The following is a 26,809-nucleotide window of genomic DNA, read 5'->3' on the forward strand; positions in this document are numbered from 1 at the left end:
CAAAAGGACAAAATGAACACACATGATCTTACACATGTGATTAAAAAAAAAATATGTGCAAGGGTGTGAGTAGCACAATAATTCAAGATAAATGGCGTCAAACAATAAGGGTACGAGTTGTGCGTTAATTTTACCTTAGAATGTTTCATGACATAAAGCTTTGTCAAAACAGGAAAAAGAAAGTACACCGGCAAAGCATCGAAAGTATCGCACGATGTACCACAGAATCCGTCTGGCACTTTTGGCTCTGCACTCGCTAAACTCGACTGAGCTCTGATGTAAGCAGCATCCTACGGTCGCGAGGAAAGTGTAAAATAACAGTCGGTTGGGCTGCAAATTATATCGGAATATCTTGTTATGCGATAGCTGCCAGGTGTACATTTCGTACTGATGATAAACCGTAACATTTTTTTCTTTTTTTAGCGTTTTGAGATTTTTATTTTAAGAACTGCGAGAGATTCGGAGGTGCGGTATATGCATGTGAATAGAACACCATGGCGGGCTTTGTTTACGTAATAGAGCTTAATTCTCTGTCGTCGACCGGGGGCTGTCCCGAGGGGGCGTGGATTTCGTGGCAGGAAGCAAAGGGGCACAATTAAAGCCTACAATTTGCGCTTAAAACTTGAGTATATCGTACTCGACTGTAAGATATATTCGCGTTTCAAGTGAAAACTGTAGACTTTGCACTCTGCCCCCTTTCCGCTTATATAGCTGGCGGCGGGAGATCACAAACAGAAAAACAAAAAGGTGCAAATTAAGCCAAATGGTAAAAAGGGAAGGACGGTCGCGTGCATTGCCACTTTCATGTTTTTTTTTTTGTATTTTTGTTTTGCTACAAAATATCCTGCCATTCAGTCAACATATCGGGCGAGGAGGTTGTCGAAACGCCTCCTCTCTGGACTGTTGCAAACCGGTTCTGCTGCCGCCTCAACCGTGTTGACGTCAGGCGCACACAACAGCCCAGCGAGCAATATGGTGGCGCCCAGGAGGCCTTCGTTGCAAAGGTCTATCGTTCTTGTGCGGCCGCTGCCCGTTTTCCACTTAAGGCCACTTTCTGCAATATGTAAACACGAATAGCGGTTCCGAGCAAAAAACAAATAAGAGGTGCGACTGTCGCAGCCCCATTTGTTGATATCTGGATTGTTTTGGTCTCTCCTACGCTCTTCGTTTTCTCTAGAAACTACAATGAGTGTCCTACCCCTACCCCCCCCCCCCTCTCTCTCTCTCTCTCTCACACACACACACACACACACACACACACACACACACACACACACACACACACACACACACACACACACACACACACACACACACACACACACACACACACACACACACACACACACACACACACACACACACACACACACACACACACACACACACACACACACACACACACACACACACATGCACCAAGCAGGATGAGTACTCGTCGTCTTCACAAAGTGTGAGAGGGAGAAGATTATGGCTGTTTTCCGCCCGTACACCCGAACTTGTGTGCGCTATTCCACCAATGCACACTCGCCCTTAATTACTTTTGAGCTGTGCAGTACTAATTAGACAATCGCAAGCGGGCGTCGAGTTCTTATACAGACTTCGTTTATTATTAATTTTAGCACATCCGTATACCCTGTCCTACATCCCTATCGCTCCCTTGTTCTATTTCCTCCGGTGTTCTACTCATTGTCTCTTTATTTCCGCAACCGTGGCCTCCGAGCGCGATGGCAGATTCCGCGGTTGGCACAAATCGTTTTCTTCATTTTTAATTATTTTCAGTAAAAACCACTTGATGGTGGCTTCTATACTGGCGCCATCTCGTAACATATTTATGGGAGCGAAAGTCTTAATTTGGATGCATGGATAAAGCTACTTTGAAACCAGTCGTCAGCTTTTCGGTTCAGTGACAGTGGAGGAAATGTCGTTGCTCTCTTCACGGCGGCAAGGTTAACGCGACATGATCAGCAGCTTAAACCTAGGTGCTAATTAACATCGATCGGTGAAACCTACAACTCATACATATGATAGAATGACGTAATGTAGAATGACGCAATGTACAAACAAGCCAAGTTCCGAAAACTTTAAAGACCTTGGCTTTAAAACTTTAAAAACTTTTAAAGACCTTTTCCCGAACGTTTCACATAGGAGAAAGCCGCTACCTGGCGCAACTGGTGATCGATTATCGAACCTAGCACCTCCCAGATGCGAGGCGAATGCTCAGGCCACTAATCCGCCGCTACTATTCTGTCAGATGCTTATTAAACAACCGATCATTGCCGCAAACTTACTCGCAAATCCCAGTTTGATTATGGCTTCTGTTTATAGAATTTCTTACTTCCTGAATATCGAATAACCCCATGGATAGGTGGCTTTCTCATTCTGTGCTATAAAAATATGGGATGAATTGCCCTTTGTGCTCAAATCAGTATCTTCATTGCACGCTCTTAACGTGGCCGGAAAGGCGTTTGTCTTTTTTGTTGTTACCGCCCTAATAGTAGACTGTTGATGAATATTTTCCTTAGTTTCACGTCTTTAATACTCGTGTTACAATTAGTTGCTGGTGTAAATACATGCTGTAATAAAATCAAACTGAAGAAGAACAGAAGAGGTTGACGATGGCGTTTTTTCATGCTTTTTTTTATTTTTTATTTATTTTTATTTTTTTTTTTTTTAGTGTGGTAAGTAGCGAGTGTTCTGATATTTCTAATGAGAGCAGAAAAATATCTTCTTAGGCGTCTTCCGCCTGTAATACAATGATTTACAGCCGACTAGACGCAATCGTCTGCTTGGATCCATCCTCCGTTACAAGCTTTTTTTTTTTTTTTCGGGTTAGGAACAGCGTACAAGCAGACTGCCCCAATAGTATAAGACACCAGTGCGATCGATCTCACAACTTGCTCGCGACAACGAGCGCGAGGCGACAGCGTCTGAACATGTGTGCTTTGGCTGTTCGGTCTCGTTGCCTCCGCCCTCCTGCGAGCAAGATCTGAGTGAGTGATTAAACATTTATTGGTTGTGAGACAGTTACAACAGAGAGAGAGAGAGAGAGAGAGAGAGAATAAACATCTTTATTGTAGCATATATGCTTTAAAAGTACCGCCAAGAGGTAGTACTACTCCTAAAGCCCCTGCATCTCCACAGGAGCTTTAATTGCTCCCGACAGGGAGCATCATCTTTGGCAGAAAAATAGCAACGGAGGATATTCACTTACCTTCTCATTTCACTACCGCATTCCCTTCAGTGCGCGCGGAAGAGCTCTCTTGCGTGTCTGTGGCGCGTCGCAGTGAGCAACCTGCAGTAAAGCTTCAAAAGGAGATCTGTCAGCTTGAGATATGATCTCGGAAAGCAAACTTGATTAAAACTAAAAAGCATGTTGATCATATGCTCCCTGGAGCGAACGATTGGCAACGACCAAGCAGTACTGAACGTGAAATATCTTTCGCAAGTCAGCGATCACATCGTATACGACACGCGCTTCAAGTCAAGTCTATCTTTTTCTTATACGCTTAAAATTTAGGACGTATGAATCCCTTTCACAACTCTGTTCTGCGGTTCTACTCCTACAGACATGTTTTGTAACTCGCTTTTGAAAAATAAAATTTGATTTGATCTACACGCACTGCGAACGAAGCACTGGACGGCGCATATGATCGATCTTCTCTGTTGACTATATCAGGCATGTGTCTTGTTTGTTTTGATATACGGTATCCTCGCAGAAGTGATCGCGTACTGTCGGGTATACGAACGTTCACGGCGTACGAAAACTAATTCTCTACGGCCGTGGCGTACCATCCACTGAAAAGCCTGGAAAGGTACGAGACACACGCTCCACCTTTTGGAATGTCACCCATCGAAATGGCTGCGAGGCACCTGATCCTTAAGATCTACTAAGCTAAGCTTACTGCTTGCCTCATTTATTTCGATTCTCACCTCATGCTTGCACATAGGTTTTGTGAGAATATTAGCTTTGCAGACGTAAAACCTGTTGCGGAAGCACGCAGTTCAGTGTGAGTGGTACGGAACCACAGGCACTATTTTTGTTCAAAATTAAATTGTTCAGTCCTGCATTTCTCCCTTTGGATCAATCATGAGCACCCTATTCTCCCCCCGATGATGGTGAAGCTATAGGTTTCATAACCGCGAGGTTTCTGAGCTTTCGCTGCAGAATTTATCTGTATGGGACACCTCGAAGCCGACACCGAGTGTAAGGAATTTCAGGACACGTTATTATTATTACTATTATTGTTATTAACGCGACAACGTTAAAGGCCCCATCCTCCAGAAAATCCGGCGTTGTGAGCGAGAAACCACGGCCATGGCGCTCGCAGGTGGTAGTGGCAGGTAACATTTCCGAGGAGCACTGATTCGTCGATGGTTTGTGCCATTTACAGAGACCACACGATATTAGAAAGTTGAGAGGAGCTGCCTCCTCGTGTTGCTTATTTGAGGTAGGAAGGTGGAATAAGAATCAACCTTCCAGGACTCTTGTATGCTATACTCATACTCCTAGGCCACCCAGGCATGCTATACTCCTAGGCCACCCAGGCACCTTCGTACGGTTATGTCGAGGGGTCGCCTACCTACGACTGGTAGCTGGATAACATGGTAGCTTTTAGGACTGTATACGCTAAAAAGAATGTGAGAGGTATTGGAGGCACATCTTTATAAGAGAGGTTGGCAATTAAGCAAGCAGAGAACCAATAGATTGACCTCTCTTTTTCCCTGTGAATGGTGAATTTGTTCACTCGGCTCTTACTGAACTGTGCATGCTTCATGTTTGTAGCAGGGTTTGAAGAGAAAGCGAATCCACTCTGGAAGGACCATACTTAGGCGACATTCGACTGCCACAAATTAGCTGCACGAGACATATTCTCCTACAGTGCTGTAAAGCTGTCAGCTGTTTCCAAAACAGTAACAACCTAAGCATTGCAAAGTTAACAACGCAGAGCTTCAGCAGATTGCCTCGCGACGTTCACTCAGAAAAGGTTATTATAATGACATGGAAAGCACTAGTAGCTTATTCTAAAGGTCTTTTTTTTTTTTTTTTTGAATAAAGAAAATGTAGCTTGACATGCATTGTACTCGGTGGATACGTTGCTGAGGCTCTGTGCTGCAGCATATGGAAGCAAGCGGACATTGAAAAATGCCTATTCTTTATTGTAGGTTTAAACCTCGGAAACGGCAACGTTTCTGAGGACGCCGCGAAGGTGAAATTGCGAAATTCGATATTGTTTAGAGTGCTTAGTCAGAACCTGAGACAGTCGCTCTCTCGAAACCAAACTAATGGGAGTCGAGGGCAGCACATAGGGAGCTCCACGAAAGTAATCTTCACTGGCTCTATAGAGCGAGCGCCTACGCATGGACACAGGTGTCCTGTGATTGGTCAAGGCGAGAAATATGTCGCACCTCTAGTCCACTGGTATGTGCGCTAGACTGGGGGTCGAAATTTCGGTGTTAGCTTCACGCGGCAGTGCTTTCATAATAACGTGGAGGTCCGTAATGTAAGAGCGATTTGATCCAGACCGCTTATAGCATTGCATCGCTATTTTCTCAAATAGAACGTGGTTCAGAGGTACGGCAATCACAAACCATTCTTTGCTGGCTCATTCACTTTCTGCCTCCCACCCTTTTCTGCACTCCCGCGCGCGCGCGCGCACGCACGCACGCACGCACGCGCGCGCGCGCGCACACACACACACACACACACACACACACACACACACACACACACACACACACACACACACACACACACACACACACACACACACACACACACACACACACACACACACACACACACACACACACACACACACACACACACACACACACACACACACACACACACACACACACACACACACACACACACACACACACACACACACACACACACACACACACACACACACACACACACACACACACACACACACACACACACACACACACACACACACACACACACACACACACACACACACACACACACACACACACACACACACACACACACACACACACACACACACACACACACACACACACACACACACACACACACACACACACACACACACACACACACACACACACACACACACACACACACACACACACACACACACACACACACACACACACACACACACACACACACACACACACACACACACACACACACACACACACACACACACACACACACACACACACACACACACACACACACACACACACACACACACACACACACACACACACACACACACACACACACACACACACACACACACACACACACACACACACTGTTGACTCTGCAGCGTCTGAAAACACGCCTAACGACGAGAGGAGATCTCGAACTTTCGAGTTTATATGTCTTGACAACAGATCAGAAAATGAACTCCACCTGCCTGACATTTCATTCGACTCCGAGGACTGCCATCTGCGACCGCTTCGATTTCACATACGCGCGCACAGGTCGGCCCGCTATGAGGTAAAAAGAGAAAAGGAAAATACTACAGGCCGATGGTGTGGCCAGCTATTTCTTTCAGGTGAGGGTGCTAATAGGGTAAGTTCACAACAGTTGGACTTTTCCGTTTGCCAGTCCCGTCCTTCCTTCGTCCTTTCTCTGGTCGTCTGCTGTTGACATCGTAACGGTAGCTAAGTGGCACAAAGCCAGAACAATAGCTTTCCCAGTAACTTCATGGGCCAGACAAAAAGTGGCTTCGGTATCCTATCGTAATCTGAATGCGTCAAAGAGGTTATTCACTGTTTTTCTTCGGCTATCGTAGGTGTGTTTTCATCGCACCCATGTGATACCTGACTGCAGAGGTCAGATTCTCTTGCCTGATTTTTACCATCCTGTGGCAGAGGTGCACGCTGGGACTTTTCAAGCGACGCGGGGCGACTGCGAATTGCCGAGCGAGGGAGAGAGAATGCCGCCTATCCCGTCACAATCCGTCCATCTCGGAGCCTGTTTTCGCCTCTGCGCGTCGTTCTGATACGGTTGCGCGATACCATCTCTTGTCCGGGGCAGCGCCCTCGCAATTCATATGTGGCCAAGGGACGCTGCCACTCCGTACGCGAGTCCACAGCTCGTGAGTGGGCATCGAATTTCTCCGTAAATAAAACGGACACCACGACGGAGAGTGTACACCTCTTTCAAAGCCTGTCTCATAGGCATTTGTGACACATTGTATCGCCACGGAGGCGAAAAAAGAGCACCGCCTTTGTCCCTTCGGCGAAGCCGGGGGGAAAGGGCGCCGCCTAAACAAAGGCCGCACAAAGCCCGCGTCATCGCGAGGAGCTCTCCCGTGGATGTGCCTTTCTCCTCGCCGCCGTCGGTCCTTTTGAGCGGCCGCGGTGCGCGCGCATCACCTGTCGCGCGTGTGCCGTCATTTAAGCCCGTCTTTTCCCCGCTCTTTCCCCTGGCAACACCGGCCACAGCGGCGGCCGGCGTCGCCTTTCATTTCCTCGTCCGGCCTGCTCAGCTCGCGTCGGCGCGCGCGCTGGGAGAAAAAAAATGCTCAGCGCTGTAGTCCCCTCGGCGAGTCCTTCGCGTGAAAGCAGTGGATCGCGGAGTCCGTCGTCTGCCGCCCGCCGTCGTCGCCGTCAGCTGCGGTCATCGTCGTCACCTCGCGCGCGGCGCCTCCAGCCACCGCAGGTGCCGCGCCGCGGTCACTCGTCCTCCGCATCAGCCGCCTGGTCCTCGTCGTGCGTTGTCTCACTCACGCCAGCCTGTTTCAGCTGGACGCCCGCATCCCTGATTGCCGGTGCCCCATCTCTGACCGTCGACGCGCAGGTCGCGACGACCCTCTGGATTACCACCCGCGGCCAGGTCGCGACGCTGCTTTTGGGCGGCCTACACCGGGGCTGCGAGGTGTGCGAGCAAGCCCTGGCGTCGCTAGGTGCCGGTCTGCGCGCGCTGACGGCCCTCCTCAAGGGCGTCTTGCGCGTGCTCGTGACCATCGGCCATGGTTACGGCGCCAAGGCACGCGACGCCTGCTCTGCCAGGCTGCGGGCCTGTTTGCTGCACCTGCGGAAGGCACGGTAGGCGACACCCATTCTTCAAATGCTTCTGCAGATCAGTGGCGTGCATCGGGAGCGGCAATCTTTTTTTTTTTTTTTCGCCGCCATGTACAGGCGGCGTCAAAATATTACGGAGCGTGCTTCTGGTGTTGAAAATTTTCTCACGCGTTCCGTAGAGGAGATGTGATGGTTACTTGGGTCCACACGCGAGCGTACCAGCGGTAGGTGCTAACATATGTCTAAGTACCTGCTAACATTGGTTAAGTAACACTTGACGTAAGTTTTTATTGCCGAAGCGTGCTCCGTATTTCCATGGGCGAAACTGTATACGTATGTCAGGTGCTGTGCCCCTGCTGTCATCAAAGCACGGATGACGACGCAGCCCACTTCCCAGCGCAACACACGAATCGGCAATATCAGCTTTCGAAAGCGATGGTAGACACAAGTCGGGCGTGCACGCTGTGTGGCTGTGTGACGAGCTGCTGGCTGCGCTATTAAAGCGCTTAGCGTCTGACCGAAGGCTCACGTCATTTGCTGTCAGGTGATGCAGCCGTGCTTTGAAACCTGTCCAGCCACGTCAGGTGCGCGAGTCCTTTTATTTTACTGCAGTCTCCTTATGCATAGTGAATTTATGTGACTTTGCGACATCCGTGTGGTTGCGTAACACGCGGTCGCGGCAAAGTTATGTTCGCAGTAACTGTGACCTTAGGCAGATGCAGTACGAAAAGCGCTGAAAAAAGAACATGGACGGCGGTGCAAGACAGCCGCGGCGAAATATTTGCCGTGTCGGTAGCGCGTGATGGAACAGAATTCTTCGTCTTGTACCATTGCTGGCTCTCCGTTTCCCCGTCCTCTGATCCGAAGTCCCTAGGGACTGTTCTCTCGTCCTGCAGCGAAATGCAAGCCGAAAAAGTGTGTGTCAGAAAGGTGGATAATTTCATTTTGCGCCACCGGGAGGAAAATTCGCGAAGCTTTTGTTTCTCGTTTTCGAACGCGCTAATTCTTTCAGGCGTTTTTTTTTTTTTCTTCTTCTTCTTCTTTTGTTCTTGAAATCCGCTTTGTTTTTCTGCTCAGATTACAGCGGCTAATTCGCCGCGTAATGGGTATGAGGAAGTGGAATTCGTTAAGGTCGTTGCGTAAAGGGCACGAGGAAGGTGCGTGATTTATTGTCGCCGTGTAAGAAAGGCGCGCTCGGGAGCACGCGATGCGTACCAGTGGATGTTCCTCGTGTCTCTCATCCCGACCGCACAACGTTGCTTACATGCGGATGCATCTTCTGCCCACATCTTTAGTGCTGAACATTTTCCCTTCACATTCCTTCGTTTGAACTCCCGCATACGCGCATAGACGTGCCGGCATCATGCGCGCATGTCGTGTCGCACCTAACCTCGCGTGGAAAAGTCGTACCTAACCCAACTTACCTAACCTGTGATAAGGAAAAACGAAAAGTCCATGCAATCACGCCCGTTCGAATAGTTGAAAGCATCGCGGAGTTGAGACGAAGCATAGTGGAACAGAATATCAGGGGTGCACAAAAAAAGCCAGCTCGAATGTACGCGTGATTTCGCAGTGGCACACGTTGCCACACCCCTGCCACTGCGCATACTCTGGAGCCATTCGGTAAACCGGTATACGTCTCCGCTACGCTCAATAATTTACTCATTTAGAACATGAGCATTGGAGTGGGCTTCTCATGAGAATTTCACGTGCATGGTTCACTTTGGCGACACTCGCACGTGCTCGAATCATTCGCGGCCCGCCGGGCATCTCCTGTAATTTGTTTATTTCTTTCCTTTATTCGTTGCAAGTCAAATGGGCATGTGCAGTGCGCTAGGAACCCTAGCGACTAAAATGGTTGGTGAAGCCTTATCTTGCCACTGTTACGCGTACCTTTGCCCCTCTTTATCGCATTGTCAATAGTGGAAGTGCCCACACGCACGTGTGACAAATGAAACCCGCGGAGATCGTAAGCTAAGTTAGTGGAGTGCTTAACGCTCTCCAAAGAACATTCAAAGCCTGTCTGCTGCGTTCCCGTCAACAGCGGCGCTATATTCGCGGAGCAGTGTTCGTTTGGTTCAGTTAAGATGTAGTCAGACTACATCTTAAGATGTAGTACTGAGATTTGAGATGTAGCACTGAGAAGCGCAAATAGACGTAAATTTTCACTCTGCTTAAGAGCAAGCTTATTTGATATATTATGACCATCATGAAGGAAAATGTGGCTTGAAACTTTCGTTGGCGGAGTGCCTTGCAGTTTGCGATGTGTAAATCCAGAAAAATGGCGCGGAGAGTTTGAGGGGAAGAGCATGTAAAAATTAGCTGGGGTTTAGCTTTAGTTAAACACGGTAGGTTGCGTAAGCAAAGCCGACGTAGCTTCCTCTTTCTGTTCTTCTTCTTCTCTGGCGCGGCGTGGCTACTGGCCGGGTGTACGCGATGGGCTGAAGCCTCGCGTAGTATTGCTTACTCAATAAAAAATGGTAATAAGTTCGTACAGTCTTTGTCAATAGTTTAGAGCCAAGGGGACCTGTTTCTAAGCCGTGCACTTCTTTAGCACTGGTAGAAATCCTTCCCGTTGGAGAAGGTAGGACGATAAATCTTCTTACCTTCAGGAGATATGGAAACACTATGAATGCATTAGGAGCCACATGTTGTTGCTCAGAAGTGAGACCTCTGGGCTTTAAACTTTTGACAAAGGCTGTACCCTTGACACCTGTTTGTATTCGTATAAAGGTGGCTTGCAGACCCGAATATGATCATGCTTTCAGTGTAGAGCAGCAAAAGGAAGGAAAAATGAGATACCGTGATAATATCTTACGTATTCCTTTCAGTGGATGCGGCGATTCAGGTTGGATATCATGATGCTTTCGAATACCGCGGAGGGCGTGTTTTGATGGCGGCAAAGCTTGTAAGGCACCCGTGCGCTATTTGACGTCAGTGCACTTTAGAGATCCCCTGATGGTCTAAATTAATTCGGTGCCCTCTACTACGGCGTCCCTTGTAACCTGAGTCGCTTCGGGACGTTTAATTACACAAACCACGTTTTCGAATGTAATAGCGGCACTTTCGCGCTTATCGCCGCCTTGTAGAAAAAGTCCTTGCTAGCGCCACAATAGACAAACGCGATACGCTGAGATGACTGATAGCTCACAACATATTGTGCAAACATTTGTGCATTAGCTTGGTGTGGATTTCATTTCATGCTCGCGGAATATTACTTGCAAAGTGCGGCTCGCGCTTCCGCTAAATTTCGGAAATTTCGAAAACGCTACCGCTGGTAGACTGGCCGTAGTCTTAGGCTTCTCCTTTTCCAATGAAGGAAATCCGGGCGCATTCCCTGCGGAACCTATGCACCTTCGCTCTAAACATGTGGCAAACTACCTTGCTATTCGTTTGCACAGCCCTGATGGAAAACCCATTCGAAATCACGGGAGACTCCCGCGGTCCCCCTGTGGACCGACGCAGTTGCATGGCAGCCTTTATCAGCGGAGGCTCTTGCCCACTGGCTGACCCCAGAAGGGTACACGGGCTGCATTTCGTAAAAGTCCATTTGAAATAATATCCACTTTCTATTTCGTTTGGCTTCACCTATATGACGGCAGCATCAGACGACATCGACGAAGCGAGTCCCGCCTTCGACGATGGCCATCGCCACTCGGTGCATGCTGTGGCTAACCGTTGGCCGAGTCATGTAGCCAGTGCCAAGTTCCGGTCGCCAGTGCTTCGGTCGCTTGAAAGGCGTGGCTTCGTCACCCAGCAGTATTGCTCAATGTGAGAAGATCAAACGGATTCGGAGCGAATATATATATATATATATATATATATATATATATATATATATATATAATCCCCCACATGGGGACACGTTTCTAATACCTTTTGGGCTTTACACCCCGCCTTGGTGGTGCATGCAGTGGCTGTGGCGCTCGACTGCTGTGCCCCAGGTTGCGGGATTGAGTTCCGGCCGCGGCGGCCCCTATTCGATGGCAGCGAAAAGTAAGGTGCCCGTGTACTGTTCGATGGCAGCGCACGTTAAAGAACTCCAGGTGGTCGAATTTCCGGAGCCCTCCACTACGGCGTCTTTCATAGCCCGAGTCGCTTTGGGACGTTAAACCATGTAGACCGAACCGAACATTTGGACTATACGCCGCTATTTCGCGACGCGTTCTGTGGTCAGTGCGGTGGCCGCATTTTGATGCAGGCGAAATACCGCACTGCTTGAATCCGCTCTGTTTGGTGCGCGCTTGTGAGCCCCGCGTAGTCACAATTGAAAACGGCGTGCCTCTTCGCCAGGCCGTTGCACTGCCACGCCGTAACGCATCCCGTCCCAGGAACACCGTTGATCTCTCGTTATTCCCTCGTTATGTCTGGCTTGCGTGTGTTGTGGACGTAGACCATTCTTTTTGAGCGCGTAGCAATGAGACAAACCGCGACTCTGCGCCCATGGACGCCATGGGTTGCGTGCTTCCACCAAGTGATGCAGGATAGCCGGTGGTACGCCGGCTTCTCGTGCGCGTCCATTGGACAGTGCGAGGATAGCAGAGCAGAAGACTTGCCATCGATGAAAATCTCGTTGTCTTTGCCCTTCCTTCGCTGAAACAGATTTCATTATCCGTACTGCCGTGTGTCCTGCAGGCTTTTTCAGTTCCTCCCGACTCCGCAGAGGGCCTCTAAAGGCGAAAGAAATCAGTAGCCTTGGAATTTTACTGCGTTTACAGTTTGCCTCGTGCCGCGGGCGCCTGGGCGCATGTTGCTCGTGCTTGCGAGTGCGCGCGCCGCCGATGCACGCTCGGCGGCGCATGTCCGCAAGGTTCTCGCAGCCGCGCTTGGCTGGGCTGATGGCGCATTCCCGATGAATCCGTGGGGGCGTGTTAGAGGCTCGGCCGACGGCGGCCTAGAGGGCGTATAAGCGAGGCAATTGTCACACTCGACACTGTATACCAATGGTGCATGTGCCCGGGATTTCGGTCTTAAAGCGAAGTTGGGTCACACTGCAATGTAGGTTTATTGATTGACAGTGGATTTTGTAGCCTGTGGGTACGGTGTTCGAAAAAAATAAAATAAAGGGAGTAGAAGAGCGATAAAAGAATCCGTGTTTTATACTGAGAAACAATTTGGAGCGCGGTTACCGTGTCGCTTATTGCGAATCTCGCAACTAGCCTTCGTACTCGCTTCTGTTAGTTCTCTCGTCACGAATTGGCGCAAATTTATGCAGCGCGGCGCAGGAGCTTCGCGAAGGCGGCTTCCTTTCCGAAAGGGAATTCCGACTACAACCTTGCCGAGTTTGTGAGCACTCTTTTTCACCGATTCGTCCGTTCGTGTTTCTCTGTTTCTGTTTATATTTTCGTCGGGCAATAAGCTCTTCCAGTGAGTCACGTTTTCGAGAAGTCGAAAACCGTTCGCGTCGAAAATAGCCGCGAGACGACGATCTGTTGATATTGGGAGTTTCCACTATGGACTTTCTGTCTCTCGGCGCCCTCACCGTGGCCTCGAAGCCTGCTTAGTTTTACCCTTAAGTGCGGCCCACCCCGTTGCCCTCGCCGGTTTCTCACGCACTACAAGATGCAGTGCTTTGAGTTGTATGCCTTCTCGGGAATGTCTTGTTCCGGTATGCTGTGGCTCGGGTTCGCGTAAGTGCGAAAAAAAAATCATAATTTGGGGGTACATAGGTTCGTCTGAAGAATATCACGCGATAGCGTTCAGTGGTCGCTATATGGTCATTTGGGGGCCTTTTTATGGTGGTATACCGTTCACAGACATTGACTCGCTTGTTGCCAAACACTTGTTTTTTAAACCAGTCGAACGAACGTGCCTGGGTGGCTCGTTACCCAAGGGTCAGGGGCTCGGCGTTTGACAAGTTCTTTTTTTTTTCCCCCTTTTCATTTTTTTTAATTTTTTTCAGCGACGTCACTACGTGTAACGCCATGCCCCTTTCGATCAATCAGTATTTTCCTGTTACAACAACGCCGGGGTTTCCCGCCGAATGGTGCCTTTAACGCCATCGCGTTAAAATCTCGCGTCCTTGCTTCCGCTTTGTGGCCGCATGACTGTGCACGTTCGGGCGAAGAGGGTCTCTCAGGTTCGCGTGCTGTCCGGGCAGGAGGCTTCGGAGTTCGGCTCCACCACTCCCCTCCAAATTTTTTTAGCGCTGCCTCGCCCCTCCCCCCCCCCCCCCCCCCAAAAAAAAAAAAAAGCCATTGGGCTTTTTTTCTTTTTTTTTTTTAACCGGGAAAATTATTTTGGCTAGGCCACTTCGCGTGGGTCCCTTTTTTGTCGCTGTCCTTTGCCTTTTCCACGCTAGTTGCAATTTCGCAGTCATTTACCCGAAGAAGTATCAGAGGCCCACCCTCAGAACAGAAGGGTCAACGACGCCGGTGGTGATGAAAAACATTTAATTAGAAAATGAGAGCTGGCGCACGCTCCTTGCTATATTGTTCTATCCGGTCGTTCAATGGTGCTGCATAGCTCCGTTTCACTCTCTTCTGCAGACCGCGTGTGGTTAACGCCGACCACATCCGAGAAGTGGGGTATTCGTTTCAACGTTGGTAGCGTGCACCTTCCTTGATCTGGGAACGGTCCGCGAAGTCCAGCTGTGGCTTGGTTGTAGTCGGCTTCGTCTGGCGGAGGGAAAATTCTCACTATCTTTGCCTTTTTTTTTTATTTTATTTTTTATTTCAGCGCTGCGCCAGCATTGTGACAGCAGTGGCAGCAGCTTTCTTTCTCTGCTGCAACGAAACAAACAAGACACCAAGCAGCAGACAAATATACAGAAATAAGGGGCTCGTTATGAAGTAAATGCGAAGCAGCTGCTGACGCCAACTCGAAAGCATAGTTTCTTTTTAATTGACTAATGCGAAATAGTAATAGGATCATGGAGATAATTGAGCGGCCGCTATCCCTTACAAAAATGCATGTAGGGTTTCTATAGAAATTCGAAAGCGTTGTGTCAATACACGCTGTTGAAAGTCTGTCGATAATCGACAACATCTTGGATGATGCAGTGTTGACCTCTTGTTGAGCGCTTATGAAATAGTGGCCCATGTGTTTCTTAAGAGCGCTTTTGGAATTCGCGCAACTGAAATTCTGTTGATTTCAGGCTCAAATGCTTCAGAAACTCTGCAAGTGACGCTTTTTGATTTTCTGCTACCTTTCCACTCCTGAACAACAGAAAATAGTACACGACCATCGGTTTGCCAGGAGCAGACACGGGGTGATTTTCATTAATGCAAAAGTAGTACAGTACATCTCCTAGCTGCGATAAGTCACCACATTCTATGTTCTGCCCAACCAATCAACAATCCTGTCTGATCAGTGCTGGTTAATGATAAGCATAGTGAGGCATAAAAGAACAAAACAGATCTTGATCTTTTAAACCCCATTATACTTACTCACCCATTAACCTACACTAAACTGACTAAATTGTTGATTGGTCGAGCAGAACATAGAATGTGTTGACTGACCGCAGCAAGGATATGTGCTGTGCTACTTTTGCTATAATGTAAACCACCTCGTGCCTGCTCCTGGCTAACCGTTGATCACGCAGCATTTTCTGTTAATCCGCAGCGGAAAGGGAACACAGAATAAAAAATCCGCGTTAATGAGAAAGAAAAAATATGCATATTTGGTGAACCCATAACATGAGCTGGGTTGTTTATTTGCTTTATTTCAATTCATGTGCAAGGTATGACGCCAGGCTGTTCTTTGCGTAAAACGCTGATACGTCCGGGAACTCCTCGCATGTGATGCTGAAATAAACAATATAAATCATAATTAGGCTGCGGTATATACTAACCTAAAAATAGAGCAAAGGCATCTGTGCGCTGCTCCACGTCATAGCTCAAGAAATTTCTTGTCTAAAATGAGTTGTCACTGTCTTTCACTGCTTAGACGGCATCGACCGCCGCCTCCACAGCTCGGCAGCACTACCACATCGTTCATTTCTCCCTGATAAACAATATATGCTGCCGTCAAAGATCCCATTGTGAATATAAATAGCAAAGCACAAGTCACAAGCATTACTACCCAGAAAACTTGAAGCAAAATTACCAACAATAGGCACTAAAATGAGTGGAAACAAAAACAAACACTGCAAAAATGGTGGAGCTGCACAGATTCAATAATCCACAATGTGTGACAGAGGCATATTATGATCTCGATAATGTGTCCGTCTCAGCGCGAGTAGCGTATCGAAAGAGTACAGCACTGTGCCGAACAATCCGTCAAAAACGGTCACCGGTTAAAAAAAAAGAAAGAAAATGTCGCCATTCCAGCTGGCGTTCCATCGGCCCCAGCGTCCGCGTAGAGACAAGCCTCGTTCTCTCTCTCTCTCCCCCCTCCTTTTTTTTCCGATGAGGCTGGTTTGCCTGCTAGAAATATTTACATGCGTGCTTCACCTCATAGCACACACTGTACAAGACTGGCACAAACACGAATAGGAAAAAGTAAAACACTCACCAAAGTGCAGACGCTCCCTCCGCCCGCGTCGGCTTTTCGCCTAGAATCCAAAACGCCTGCGACTGTTGAACTTCTTAAACACGTCCTCCTTGCGCAGAAGCTGCCACCCAAGAGCGGATTCCTCCGAAGACTTAAATGCGTACGTTCGCGCTCCAATTTGAACAAAAACGATCTTCGTGATAATCACCAGCGAAAAACCTACATACGGTGCTTCGCTCACTGTGCAAGATGCGACCACGGTGGCGGGAAAACGCCAACTGAACTGGCACATCGCCGCACTCAGCGTACCCGCGTCTGCGTGCAAAGAAAACGGGGCGCAGAAGAACAGCTTCGGTGAAAAGGGGGAGCCGCCGCCCCCGCTGCGCGACTCCAGCTATGCTGCAGCCAAGGTCATCTCCGCGAAGACAAACCACGGAGAAGGCAGAGAGCAGAGACCCAGAGGGAGCAACCCCCCCTCCCCCCCCGCCTTTTCCTCCCCGGCCGACAGGAAGTAACGCTCGACCCCTCCGGACATGCTGGCGCCGTTCGCGGGCACGGGGGAAAGATGGGTGTGGACAGGAGCAAGGCAGTGGCCGAATGCTTCTTTGAAAAGACGAGTCGCCGATAGAAAACTCCTGCAATTCTGTTTTATTTTCTTTTTATTTCATACGCGAATGTTTTTGCTATGCGTGTTAACTCTATAGTATGCGTGGGATCAATCCATGATTATTAGAACCCCTCAATGTTTAAAGTGACTTCATTTTAGCATGGTGTCCACTAAGAAAGGAAGGAAAAGAAAAAAATAACAGTAAAATTCTCCAAAGACATACAGCGGTGGAGGATTCCAATACAGACTGCACCTCATTTTGCGGCAAAAAGCTACGGGCAAAAATACCTATGCTTGGGCAGAATGTCAGACCCTGAAGCATATATATAGTGAACTTTGGAACTGGTTTAAAAAAGCTCTGTCCTGCCCTACATGGTAGGTTCAATCTAGGATCCTGTTTGTTAGTATGATGACTCACTGAACTTGTTTTATGATAAATATAAAATATGTCCTACCCCTAAAGTTACCTTCTGCGACATACAGAAGCTGATCCATTACGGATTCTGATTGACATTCAACGATGTATTTGCATTATTAGTGGAGGCTTTGCCATCATGAAGTTTTTAGGGCATATTTTTATGTGTTGCGAAGCTTGAGCTAAGTGTGCACCGTTAATATGTACTTTTATATAACATGAACGAGCACGCAACTGCATGCTGCTCTTATATTTCCCTTTGCAGAATGTGGCCAATAGTTGATTACAAGTGAGACCAAAAATTCATAACGAAATTGTCACATCATGCTCTTATCATTTGTGCCTAAAACTACTTAAAAACATGGGTCAGCATGAACAGTACACGCTAATTGTTCGTGAACGTTGAAAACTGACAACAAAAAGCACATAGAAAAAATTGCACAAACAGTCTATTGGGTAGAACACAATGAAAATTCTGTTGGCCCTGTAAAGATTGCATTCAGCTGGGGTTGAATGTCTATCGAAATTCAATAAATTCAAAAGGCGGTCAATAGTCCAACAATGGAGTTTCAAAACTCATTTTTGTAAGGGATGGACGAGGGTGGCGGTGGTGAACACACTCAAGGATCGTTTACACGCAACATAAATACCTGCTGAAGTAGAAGATTGAATAGCCGTCGCCGTAGATCGGTTGGTAAGAGCTCCGGAGCTGAAATTGGGAAGTCGTGCGTTCGAATCCCACCGGCGGCACGTGGTTGCTTTTTCTCCAATCGATGATCTCCAAGATTACGTTATTATTTCAGATTGATCATCACCAAATATGTCCAAGCTCTGTCCAGCGGTGAAGGGAATTCCCCAAAGCGGTGTATATATAATATGTAGTAAAGGAGCATTTAGTCATTAGCATCCATCAAGCGCAGCCTAATTGCTACAAATGGCTACAGCTTTCCTTTGAAGCCGTATTACTGCACTGAGGTTGATGCTAGTGATTAACTGCTCCATTACTACATGCCCAAGCTCATCCGGCATGGCGACGAAATGTCGAAAATCCAAGTGTTCACTCCTTATTCGTCATCCGTATACCCTGATCAGCTCAAAACCTGATCGGAATAGGTGCCCTGATGCGGGAGGGGCAACTCAGAAGACAAAAACGCGCTGAAGATTACAAAAAACGCGTGGATGAGTCTGTTTTACCTTGACGTATTTTTTTTTATGTGTCGTGTGGATGAGGTACATTACGGAAGTCAGTAATGTGTAGACGTAAATAAGTAATACATGCATAGGGCGAGGGGGGGGGGGGGGGATTGTGTGTGGAGGAGCTCAAATGGGCAATGATGTCGCATTCTGATGACTGAAATTATATACGCGTGGATAGGCAGGGGCCGAAAAAGTGCTATGCCCCGTCGCATATGTTTACGTTTTTAACAGAGAGCGATAACCCTTTCAGCGTTATTGTCAGCGGGAACGAGAGCGAAGCCTCGGGCAAACGAACGACCGGTCTGACTCCGATGGAACACCTGCACGTGACGAGAATCTGCCTGTAACTGAAAGGCCCCCTCGCGTCTGTGCAGACAGCGACTGCGCTTTTGCCCGCCATTGTGCTCGATTGGCTTAGCGCGCGGGCATCGAACTGCGTGTAGTCGAGCTTTGGTCGTGGCGGAGGGCGCGTGTGAGTGTGCTGCAGGGGCCAGTAACCGCGAGTGTAAGAACAGCTTTTCAAGAAGGTCTTCGCGACGTGGGGACTCTCTTTAAAGGGCCACTGTCTAGGGAAGGTCCTTTTAAGCTAAGGAGCCCAGTGTTTCGATCAGGTACCGGAGATAGTCTGTGCAAAATGCTACAGTGACAAGCGCGCCGCAAAGCATCGAAAATACAATTCAAAGCTCTCTCATGCTCTCCTCCGGGAAGCCAGCTTCCCCGTTTCCTGCGCTGGCCCGACGGGCCACAGCAATGACGTACGTACCGCGAACGATGTATATTGGTCCGTCTCGCTGACTGACGGGAGAAGGATGGATGTCTACCGCTCGCAGCGCGCTTTTCCCTCGCCACGGCCAGACTGAATCCAGCGGCGCGCGCTCCCTCGACCGTTTTTTTTTTTTTTTTCGCGCTCGCGGAGAGCCACGCCCCACCTCCCGCCAAACGCGGAGGAGGAAGGGGAATTTGTATTGCGGAGGCTAGACTACCTCGGGCAGGAGAGTGAAAAACCTTTGCGAGGAAACGGAAGGAGAGAGGCATGACAGAATCGGGTGATTGCGGTGGCTGTAACTGCGTTATTAGTTACTCTTTTCAAAAACATTTTGAGGCCTTGCGTTCTAGGGGTTAAGTCTCACAGTCACCGGGGAAGAAAATATTTTCGACCGGAGGGTGGACAGTGGGCCTTTAAGACGTATGTCTGTGTGCCTGCGGGAGCAAAAAGAACAGAGGTCGTTATTTGGCGTGTAAACACAGGAAGTGTCAGTGGGGCATCGTAAGTGCACTGAGTTTGATAGCGTCATTGGCTGCTTGTGTGTGAAGGACAGTTTCGTTTCTAACCGAACACCTTACGATTGGAGAGACACTTGATATGTGCGCAATATTCTTATTTAATGGAAAAAAAAAATAAGTTTTCGTTTGTTTCATCAGCAATGAAAGGCCACGGCACGCGTGTTTCTTCATTTTCGCTGTATCGGAGTGCAACCGAGACGCGTGGTGCTGTGCGTTGTGTCCCTTTCGTTCAGACGTGACCGTTCACATACAGGCTAACTATACGTGATGGGTTCTCTTCTTGTGGTAGCCAACCCTTGCGCAATATCATTACGTAAGTTTGCTGATTGCTCTTTCATTTCAGGTCCAGCTCATAATGCGGGCTAAATTAGATTCTCGTCGAACCTAAGGTATACGTCCTATAGATATACGTCCTCATCTTTAAATTCTTGATCTTGCGGCCTTCAGCCGTGCACGCAGTGTATGAATCGATTCTCGCACCCCGTGGAAGCGGATAGAAGCGGGCCCGAGAGTTGTGCCAGTGCATCATCGGGCTTCATTCGTGGAAAGTGCGTTCGGTGACAGTTGGCGAAATCAAAGTCGGGATCTCACGGCTCCGAGAATAACGCTTGAGAAACCGAAAAGACCGCTGTAATTCGACTTGTGGAAATATAACCGTACGCCAGAACATACTTCGTTATTCGTGCGCGCAATATCCGTTGGTTTTGATGCTGGAGCTGAAATTCCGTGTTCAGGGGACGCTGCCTCTTCTTACATTCCTGTTAGCCGCAGTGTGGCAGCACGCCCGCTAACGATGAACGGGCAATCACACGCACCGACGCGCCGATATTGATTTGTCGAACCGCACCGCTGCTGTGCAGTGGGGCGGCTCGTCCGGAACGGCGTTGACGCAATAGTTAAGCGTAGGACTTATTGCCGTGCAATCAACGATTGCGCAACATGTGTATTATTATTATTATTATTATTATTATTATTATTATTATTATTATTATTATTATTATTATTATTATTATTATTATTATTATTATTATTATTATTATTATTATTATTATTATTATTAATTGGTTCACAGGAAGGGAAAGGCGCAGTATCTGTCACACTTGTGTCTGTGGACACCTGAACCGCGCCGTAGGGGGAGGGAGAGAGGGAGGTGGGAGTTAAAGTGGAAAGAGAGAAAGAGGAGCCGCAGTGGAGGGCTACGAAGTAATTTCGACCACCTGGGGATCTTTAACGTGCGCTGACACCGCACAGCACACGGACGCCTCTTCGTTTCGCCTCCATCGAAACGCAGCCGCCGAAGTCGGGTTCGAACCCGCACTTTCTCTTTTGTACGACGACCGCAGTCCAAGGCCCGTTCCCTGAATTTCACGTTGTTGTAGTAGGAGTAATAGTAGAAAAAGTTAAAAACGAAGACGAGTCCTCTAAAACTATAGATATAGGCATTTGAAATCATCTTTTCTAGCGCTTCTTTAACACACAAGGGACATTAGATGAAGGAGGAACACATAAGAACATTACGGACGCTTATGTTCCTCCTTCATCTAATGTCCCTTGTGTGTTAAAGAAGCGCTTGAAAAGATAATTTCAAATGCTTTCCAACTCGCCCAAGTTTGCGCCTTATTAGATATATGCATGTCGCCCTCCAATTATTTACCTCAATATATTGTGAAATGAAAATATCTGCTCAGCTGTCGCCGAATATCACGTTCCACAATGTTGTTTTCTAAATTCAGCTTAAAAGTAGAAGTGAGGTTGGTCCTTGGTTTCGATTTCTCTTTGGTCAGTGTATTCCTTTTTTTTTTTTTTTTTTTTTCGGCGGTTCCGGCGAGTTCCAGCCGAAGCGAACTCATCCACCAGTAGTGTATGCATGGATGTCGTCTTTCAAGACGAACGCGTCCCTTTCTTCTGGCGCTGACTCACTTGACAAGAAAGACTGCTCGGGCGGCGACGGCCGCGTTGCGCCAAGTAAGCGTGAACAATGTATCAATCATGCACACGCGCACAGCAGCGCGTTTGTATGCAACAAAGGCGGCCGCTGCAGTGATGACAACGGCACTGGACTGTCGAAGCGGCTTTGGGTTCTCAGGCTTGGCAGTTTCCCCGCGAGGTGCATGGCGAAATCGCTGCGGACGGTCTGCGCATGCTCAGCGCGGGCTCGCGTCTCAGGTCTCAAGCAGCTGCTACGCCGCGGTCCGGCACCTCCTGTAAAGGGCGAAGTGAGGCATTAATGTGTGGGACTCGTCGTGGAAGATGCCGCTCTAATTCGTTCAGTGCAGGCAGTTTTAATCGTCAAGACGTCAGGGGGCAGTGCTGAAGTACTGTAAAACAAGAAAAACGGCTAAAGGTTCCTGTACCGGTGAATCTGCGATATGTAGCCTGGTTCCGTGTTTCCACGCAAGAAGCGTGCTGTGAGCTGGGGTTGTTAACCTCATGAGGTTTCAACCTAAGCTTGCCTACAGATAAAGCTAGCGATTTCGTCACCTGCAGCAAAAAAACGACATTGTATGTTTGTCAATCTGCTGCTCAACTGTAGCCTTCAGTGGCAGATAAAGAATTCTTAGAGCTGCATCTATAACTACACACTACGGAGAACTCTGATACAACGATGAACAGAGGTGGACAGCCTCATGAGGTTTCAGCCTAATGGCATGAGGTTGCCTCTGGCTATGAAGCAGTTTTTCCTTACCGTTAGAAGATAAGGAGAAGCTTGGTGAGGTATGTTTGGGGTTGCAGCCAAACATAGGTGCACGGGAACGAAATTTCTTCCCGATATTACGAGGCATGGATGTGCAGCACCGCTTTCTGCACTCGTGTTCAGTAAGTGCGAAATGTTTGGTGGCCAATTGCAAAACGTGGCCCGCGTGAAAAACTGTTCTTTACCGCGAAAACGCGTTCCGTGTGAAACTCAAGCGGCTTTGGACCGCCAAATTTCCGGTATCGCGAGCCTAAGAACTTAACCAGAAGCGGGCGCGATGAATTCTCACGACAGTAGAAGTACGGCGGCGGACCGCTTGTGTTTCACACGCGGTGTGTTTTCGCGATCAAAAATAGCTCAATGCGGACTATGATTAGCATGCAGATGAGCTGCATCTTTCGTTTGGAATGAAATGGGCATGCATTCTTTTTTCACTGACTGCACTTCCTTCTGTGCCGATGTACTGAACAGAATGTTCTGTTACGTGTACGCGGCGGTAGCTCTTCCGACTTGTGCTCGGCTAGGATTGACATTTCTCGGGCATGGTAGTCGCGGCCATGGTGTTGCCTGCTACCTGCGAGTGAGCCGCGACCCACACGAGCTCTATGGCTCTTAATGTCTCGGGCCGCGGAGGAGATTACCCCCCTGCGGAAGCTTCCGTAGACTGTCTTTGAGTCGGTGATCACGGTGTCCACGCCCGGCTGTGCGAGTGCGAGGGCCACGGCCCCTTCTTCGGCAACTGCGCGGTCTGTATGTATAGTATTCGAGGGTAATGGTGGCGGTGTAGGGAAAGTGTAGGCAGGAGTCTGGAAGGCTCTGTGACATTGTATCAGGCAATGTTGTGTATTTGTGGAGATATGTACCGGTACGAATAAGTTTGCCAGGGGTGTGAAGAAGAAGCAGCAGTAGAAGAAGAACCGAGCGCTGCCTGCTCCGCGCATCGCACGTGCGAAGAAGCGCGGCGCCGCCTCCTTACGCCGCACGTGACTGAGTTAAATTGCGGCGCCGATGGCCTTGGCTTGACGAGGCCAGTAAAACAAACGGCACATTTGTGGAGCTTCACATATTTTGTCTTAAATAGGGCAGGTCCACTTCTACGAACTGCGAAAGTACTACGCCCTGTCGAGTCGGAATGTCGCATTTTCAGTGCACCGTTTAGCTTTCCAACGCGTCCCCGTCACACGAGACGCTCTTGCTTTCTCGTTTGCGCACGCGAACGGCCAGCCGACGACTGCAACTTGAGCCCATGAAGCTTCGCTCTCGAGAGCAGACCGTGCAGTCTCTCTCTGACGGGTGGAACCGTGGAAAGAACGCTGTGCACAAAGGCGGTAGTTAGAGGCGCTTACGTCGTTTGCCGCGCCGAATTTTGGCGGGAAAAGAAGGAAGGTTACGAAAACGGTGGACTCGCGCGCTGTGTCTGTGTTTTTGTTTTTGTTTTTCGAAGAAGAGACGGAGCCGTCCTCTTGCAAATGACATGGCATTTCCTTGACACGGTACCAGTGCGTGCCAAACAAAAGCCATCTCTTCTCCACCTCTCGCTGCCATTAGACGCGCAAATCGAAGCCTTCTTGCGTGCGCGCACTCTCCGTCAGTGCCCCTTCACGTGTGGCGCAACCGAAGGAGTCCGCGTTCCAGCGGCCTTCGGGAGGCGCTTGTTATCGGAAATTTCTGCGGTAAAATAGGAAACGCCTGGATGTATGTGCCGTGCCGATAGGTAACACGAATCTCGGCATGTAACTTTGATCTGCTGTGATGTGGTTTTCGTGTATATAGCTTTCAGTATATGTGGTATATGTATATGGTATATGTATATGGTATATGTGTATGGTATATGTATATGGTATATGTGTATATGGCGCCTCGCGCTGGACCATGTTTACGGCTCATAATACAGGGAGTAGGAGGTAACCGGTCGCGGGTAATTTCTTTAGTAATCCAAGCTTCACAGAGTGGCGTCTTTAACCTTTTAGAGGGCTATCCACACTCGTCTTAAGCTTGTGTGTAATAAGCGCCTATTATGGTCACCGTTGTGGAGAACATCACACAAATTTAGACCACCCGGGGGTCTTTCGTACACTAGTATGCCAGCGCATTATGCATTTCGTCTCCATCTACGCGGCCACCGCGGCGGTGCTGTTCGTGATGTAAGCCTACGGTCATTTTTGGCTGATGAAGAGTCCAGCTCGTCACGCCTTCTAAATGCATTATATGTCCAATTTAGAGCGAGTAGGGCTTGGCTTGTGCCCCCCCTCCCCCTCCCTCTTTCTTTGTCTTTTTTTTTTTTTTTTGCAGGCCAGGTAAAAATTTTCCTACTGAAAAAAAAAAAAAAAAGTTCTACGTTTATTTGTGCATAGCGTATTATCATTTCCCGAAATGTAAAAATGAAAATGACCATTCATGCTTTAAAGAAAGAAGGTGAGGTTTAAGGGGGTTAATAGAGCAACATTTGTTGCGAGTAATTTGTCAGCTTTGCGTTCACCGTGCTTTTTCATCCACCTGGATCTGAAAGAGGGACGGGTCAGAGACGCGCAACATCCGGAGAAGACCGCGCGCTCTGCAGATCCGCGGTACTATGAATTCAGCTCCCAGCATGTTGCTGCCATGGTGCGGTTCACAGGTTCAAGCTTCAAGTTTCCGTATACTCATATTCATCGGCCATCAAATGCGCGTTTTGATGCATCTCTTTGGTCCTCCGTGCTCTCTGCCTGCTTTCGGGCCCAATTGTTTAGTCTACATCCGTGGTTTCACATTACAGAAGGAGGGCTTGATTATTTATTAGTGAAAGTTTCCCGAAAAAAAAAAAAAAACTGAAAAGCGCTCGGCTGCTGCTATCCTTGATTTGTTTCTTTTTTCTTTGTTTTTTTTTTATTTTGTTTTGTGTGTGTGTGCAATCTCGCGAAAATATTGACGTCACTAGTCGCTTCTTCTCACTGCATATATGCCTACCACTTGCGTGTTATAATTCCTGGAGCGTCTTTGCAGACATCGGCATACATTCTCTTTATCGGTTGTCCGCTTTCATTTCTTTGATTGTGCCCATTGACGTCAGTGCGCCTCTTTCTTGATATGAAATTGACGCAGACGAGAGCATTGTGTTTCACTCTTTGCTTGAGGCACTGCTGAGCCCATTATGTCTATACCAGCCAAGAGACGGCCTTACGGGCGCCTCTCTACTCCCAGTACTCCAATGCCCGCTTACGCAGAGCATGCGTAAGGTGGAAGCATGCGAAGCATCTGCACCTTTGAAGACGGATTTCTGTCGAGTGCAGCTTGCAACCGAAAGACCACAAAAAATTAAAAAAAAAAAAGCTTCTTCCTCGCTTTAGCAAAAGGGCGCTATCTATCCGTGGGCGACATGAATGCGTCAGTTTGTCATCGCATGCCACCTTGTATACCGCCCAGTAGCCGTCGTGTGTTATCACGAACCTTTTCATTACTTCACTCATGAGAAAGAATTGAAAAAGAGGAATATATTATAGTCTAGCTCATAAAGTGGAAAAGGGCAGACTGAAACAAAAGCGCTGTGTCGTTGTTCTAGCGGTTGCGTCAGTCTTCGCTTTCCTTTTGTGACGCACGAGTGCGGAAATGTGTAAAGCGCTCAAAGCTCGCTGTTTTGGCGCTGAAACATCCGCGTAGATTGACGTCCTGGCCAGCGTCCACGAAATGCCGTGCAGCCGACCTCGACCTTTTTTTGTCTTCGCCTCCTACGTCTGTCCCCTTGTCTTGTCTGCAGCTTAGCGGACATTTTTTTTTTTTTTTTTCCTCATCTCCCCGACTCCTCTTATTGTCATTATCCTCCCTGCCGTGTTATCTGCTCTGCTTTTCTCTTCCCAAGCTGCCTGCGGATCGTTGATAAAACTCCCAGCATTACGTCTCTGTCGCCGTCATGTCCATGCATTGTTATTGCCTTGGATGTCGCTTTTTAATTGTTTCTCGGCGTGCTTGTCTTTCTTCCGGGACGGTTTCATCCCTCCGTTACACGCGTCGTTGGGCCCTACAAGTTTCGCCGCGCCTGTAGGTGTTTGGACGCGCGCGGCTTAACTGAGGGACGTTGTGCGCAAACGCATTCGCCATTCGCACACGTGCGTCACAAGCCTCTTTCATTTGGGCGCTAATGAGCGCTGCGCCCGAAGGGCGCCCT

General features: G+C 48.4%; 1 protein-coding gene across 2 annotated transcripts in view; it reads left to right on the forward strand.

Annotated features, from left to right (window-relative positions):
- The window catches only part of for (cGMP-dependent protein kinase for), a 170,186-nt gene that overhangs the window by 64,714 nt on the left and 78,663 nt on the right, over nucleotides 1-26,809 (forward strand). Inside the window, exon 1 of one of the 2 annotated variants that reach the window (XM_084589502.1) lies at nucleotides 7,503-8,061. The exons of the other annotated variant lie outside the window; for it this stretch is intronic. Within the exon in view, the coding sequence (XP_084445628.1) occupies nucleotides 7,535-8,061 (527 nt within the window). The 5' untranslated portion in view covers nucleotides 7,503-7,534. Of the gene's footprint in view, nucleotides 1-7,502; nucleotides 8,062-26,809 lie in introns of those variants that run through there. 2 annotated transcript variants of the gene reach the window in all.

The sequence above is a fragment of the Amblyomma maculatum genome, chromosome 1 (genome assembly GCF_055883805.1).
Source record: "Amblyomma maculatum isolate TAMU_Amacu chromosome 1, ASM5588380v1, whole genome shotgun sequence".
In the NCBI taxonomy this organism is placed as follows: domain Eukaryota; kingdom Metazoa; phylum Arthropoda; class Arachnida; order Ixodida; family Ixodidae; genus Amblyomma; species Amblyomma maculatum.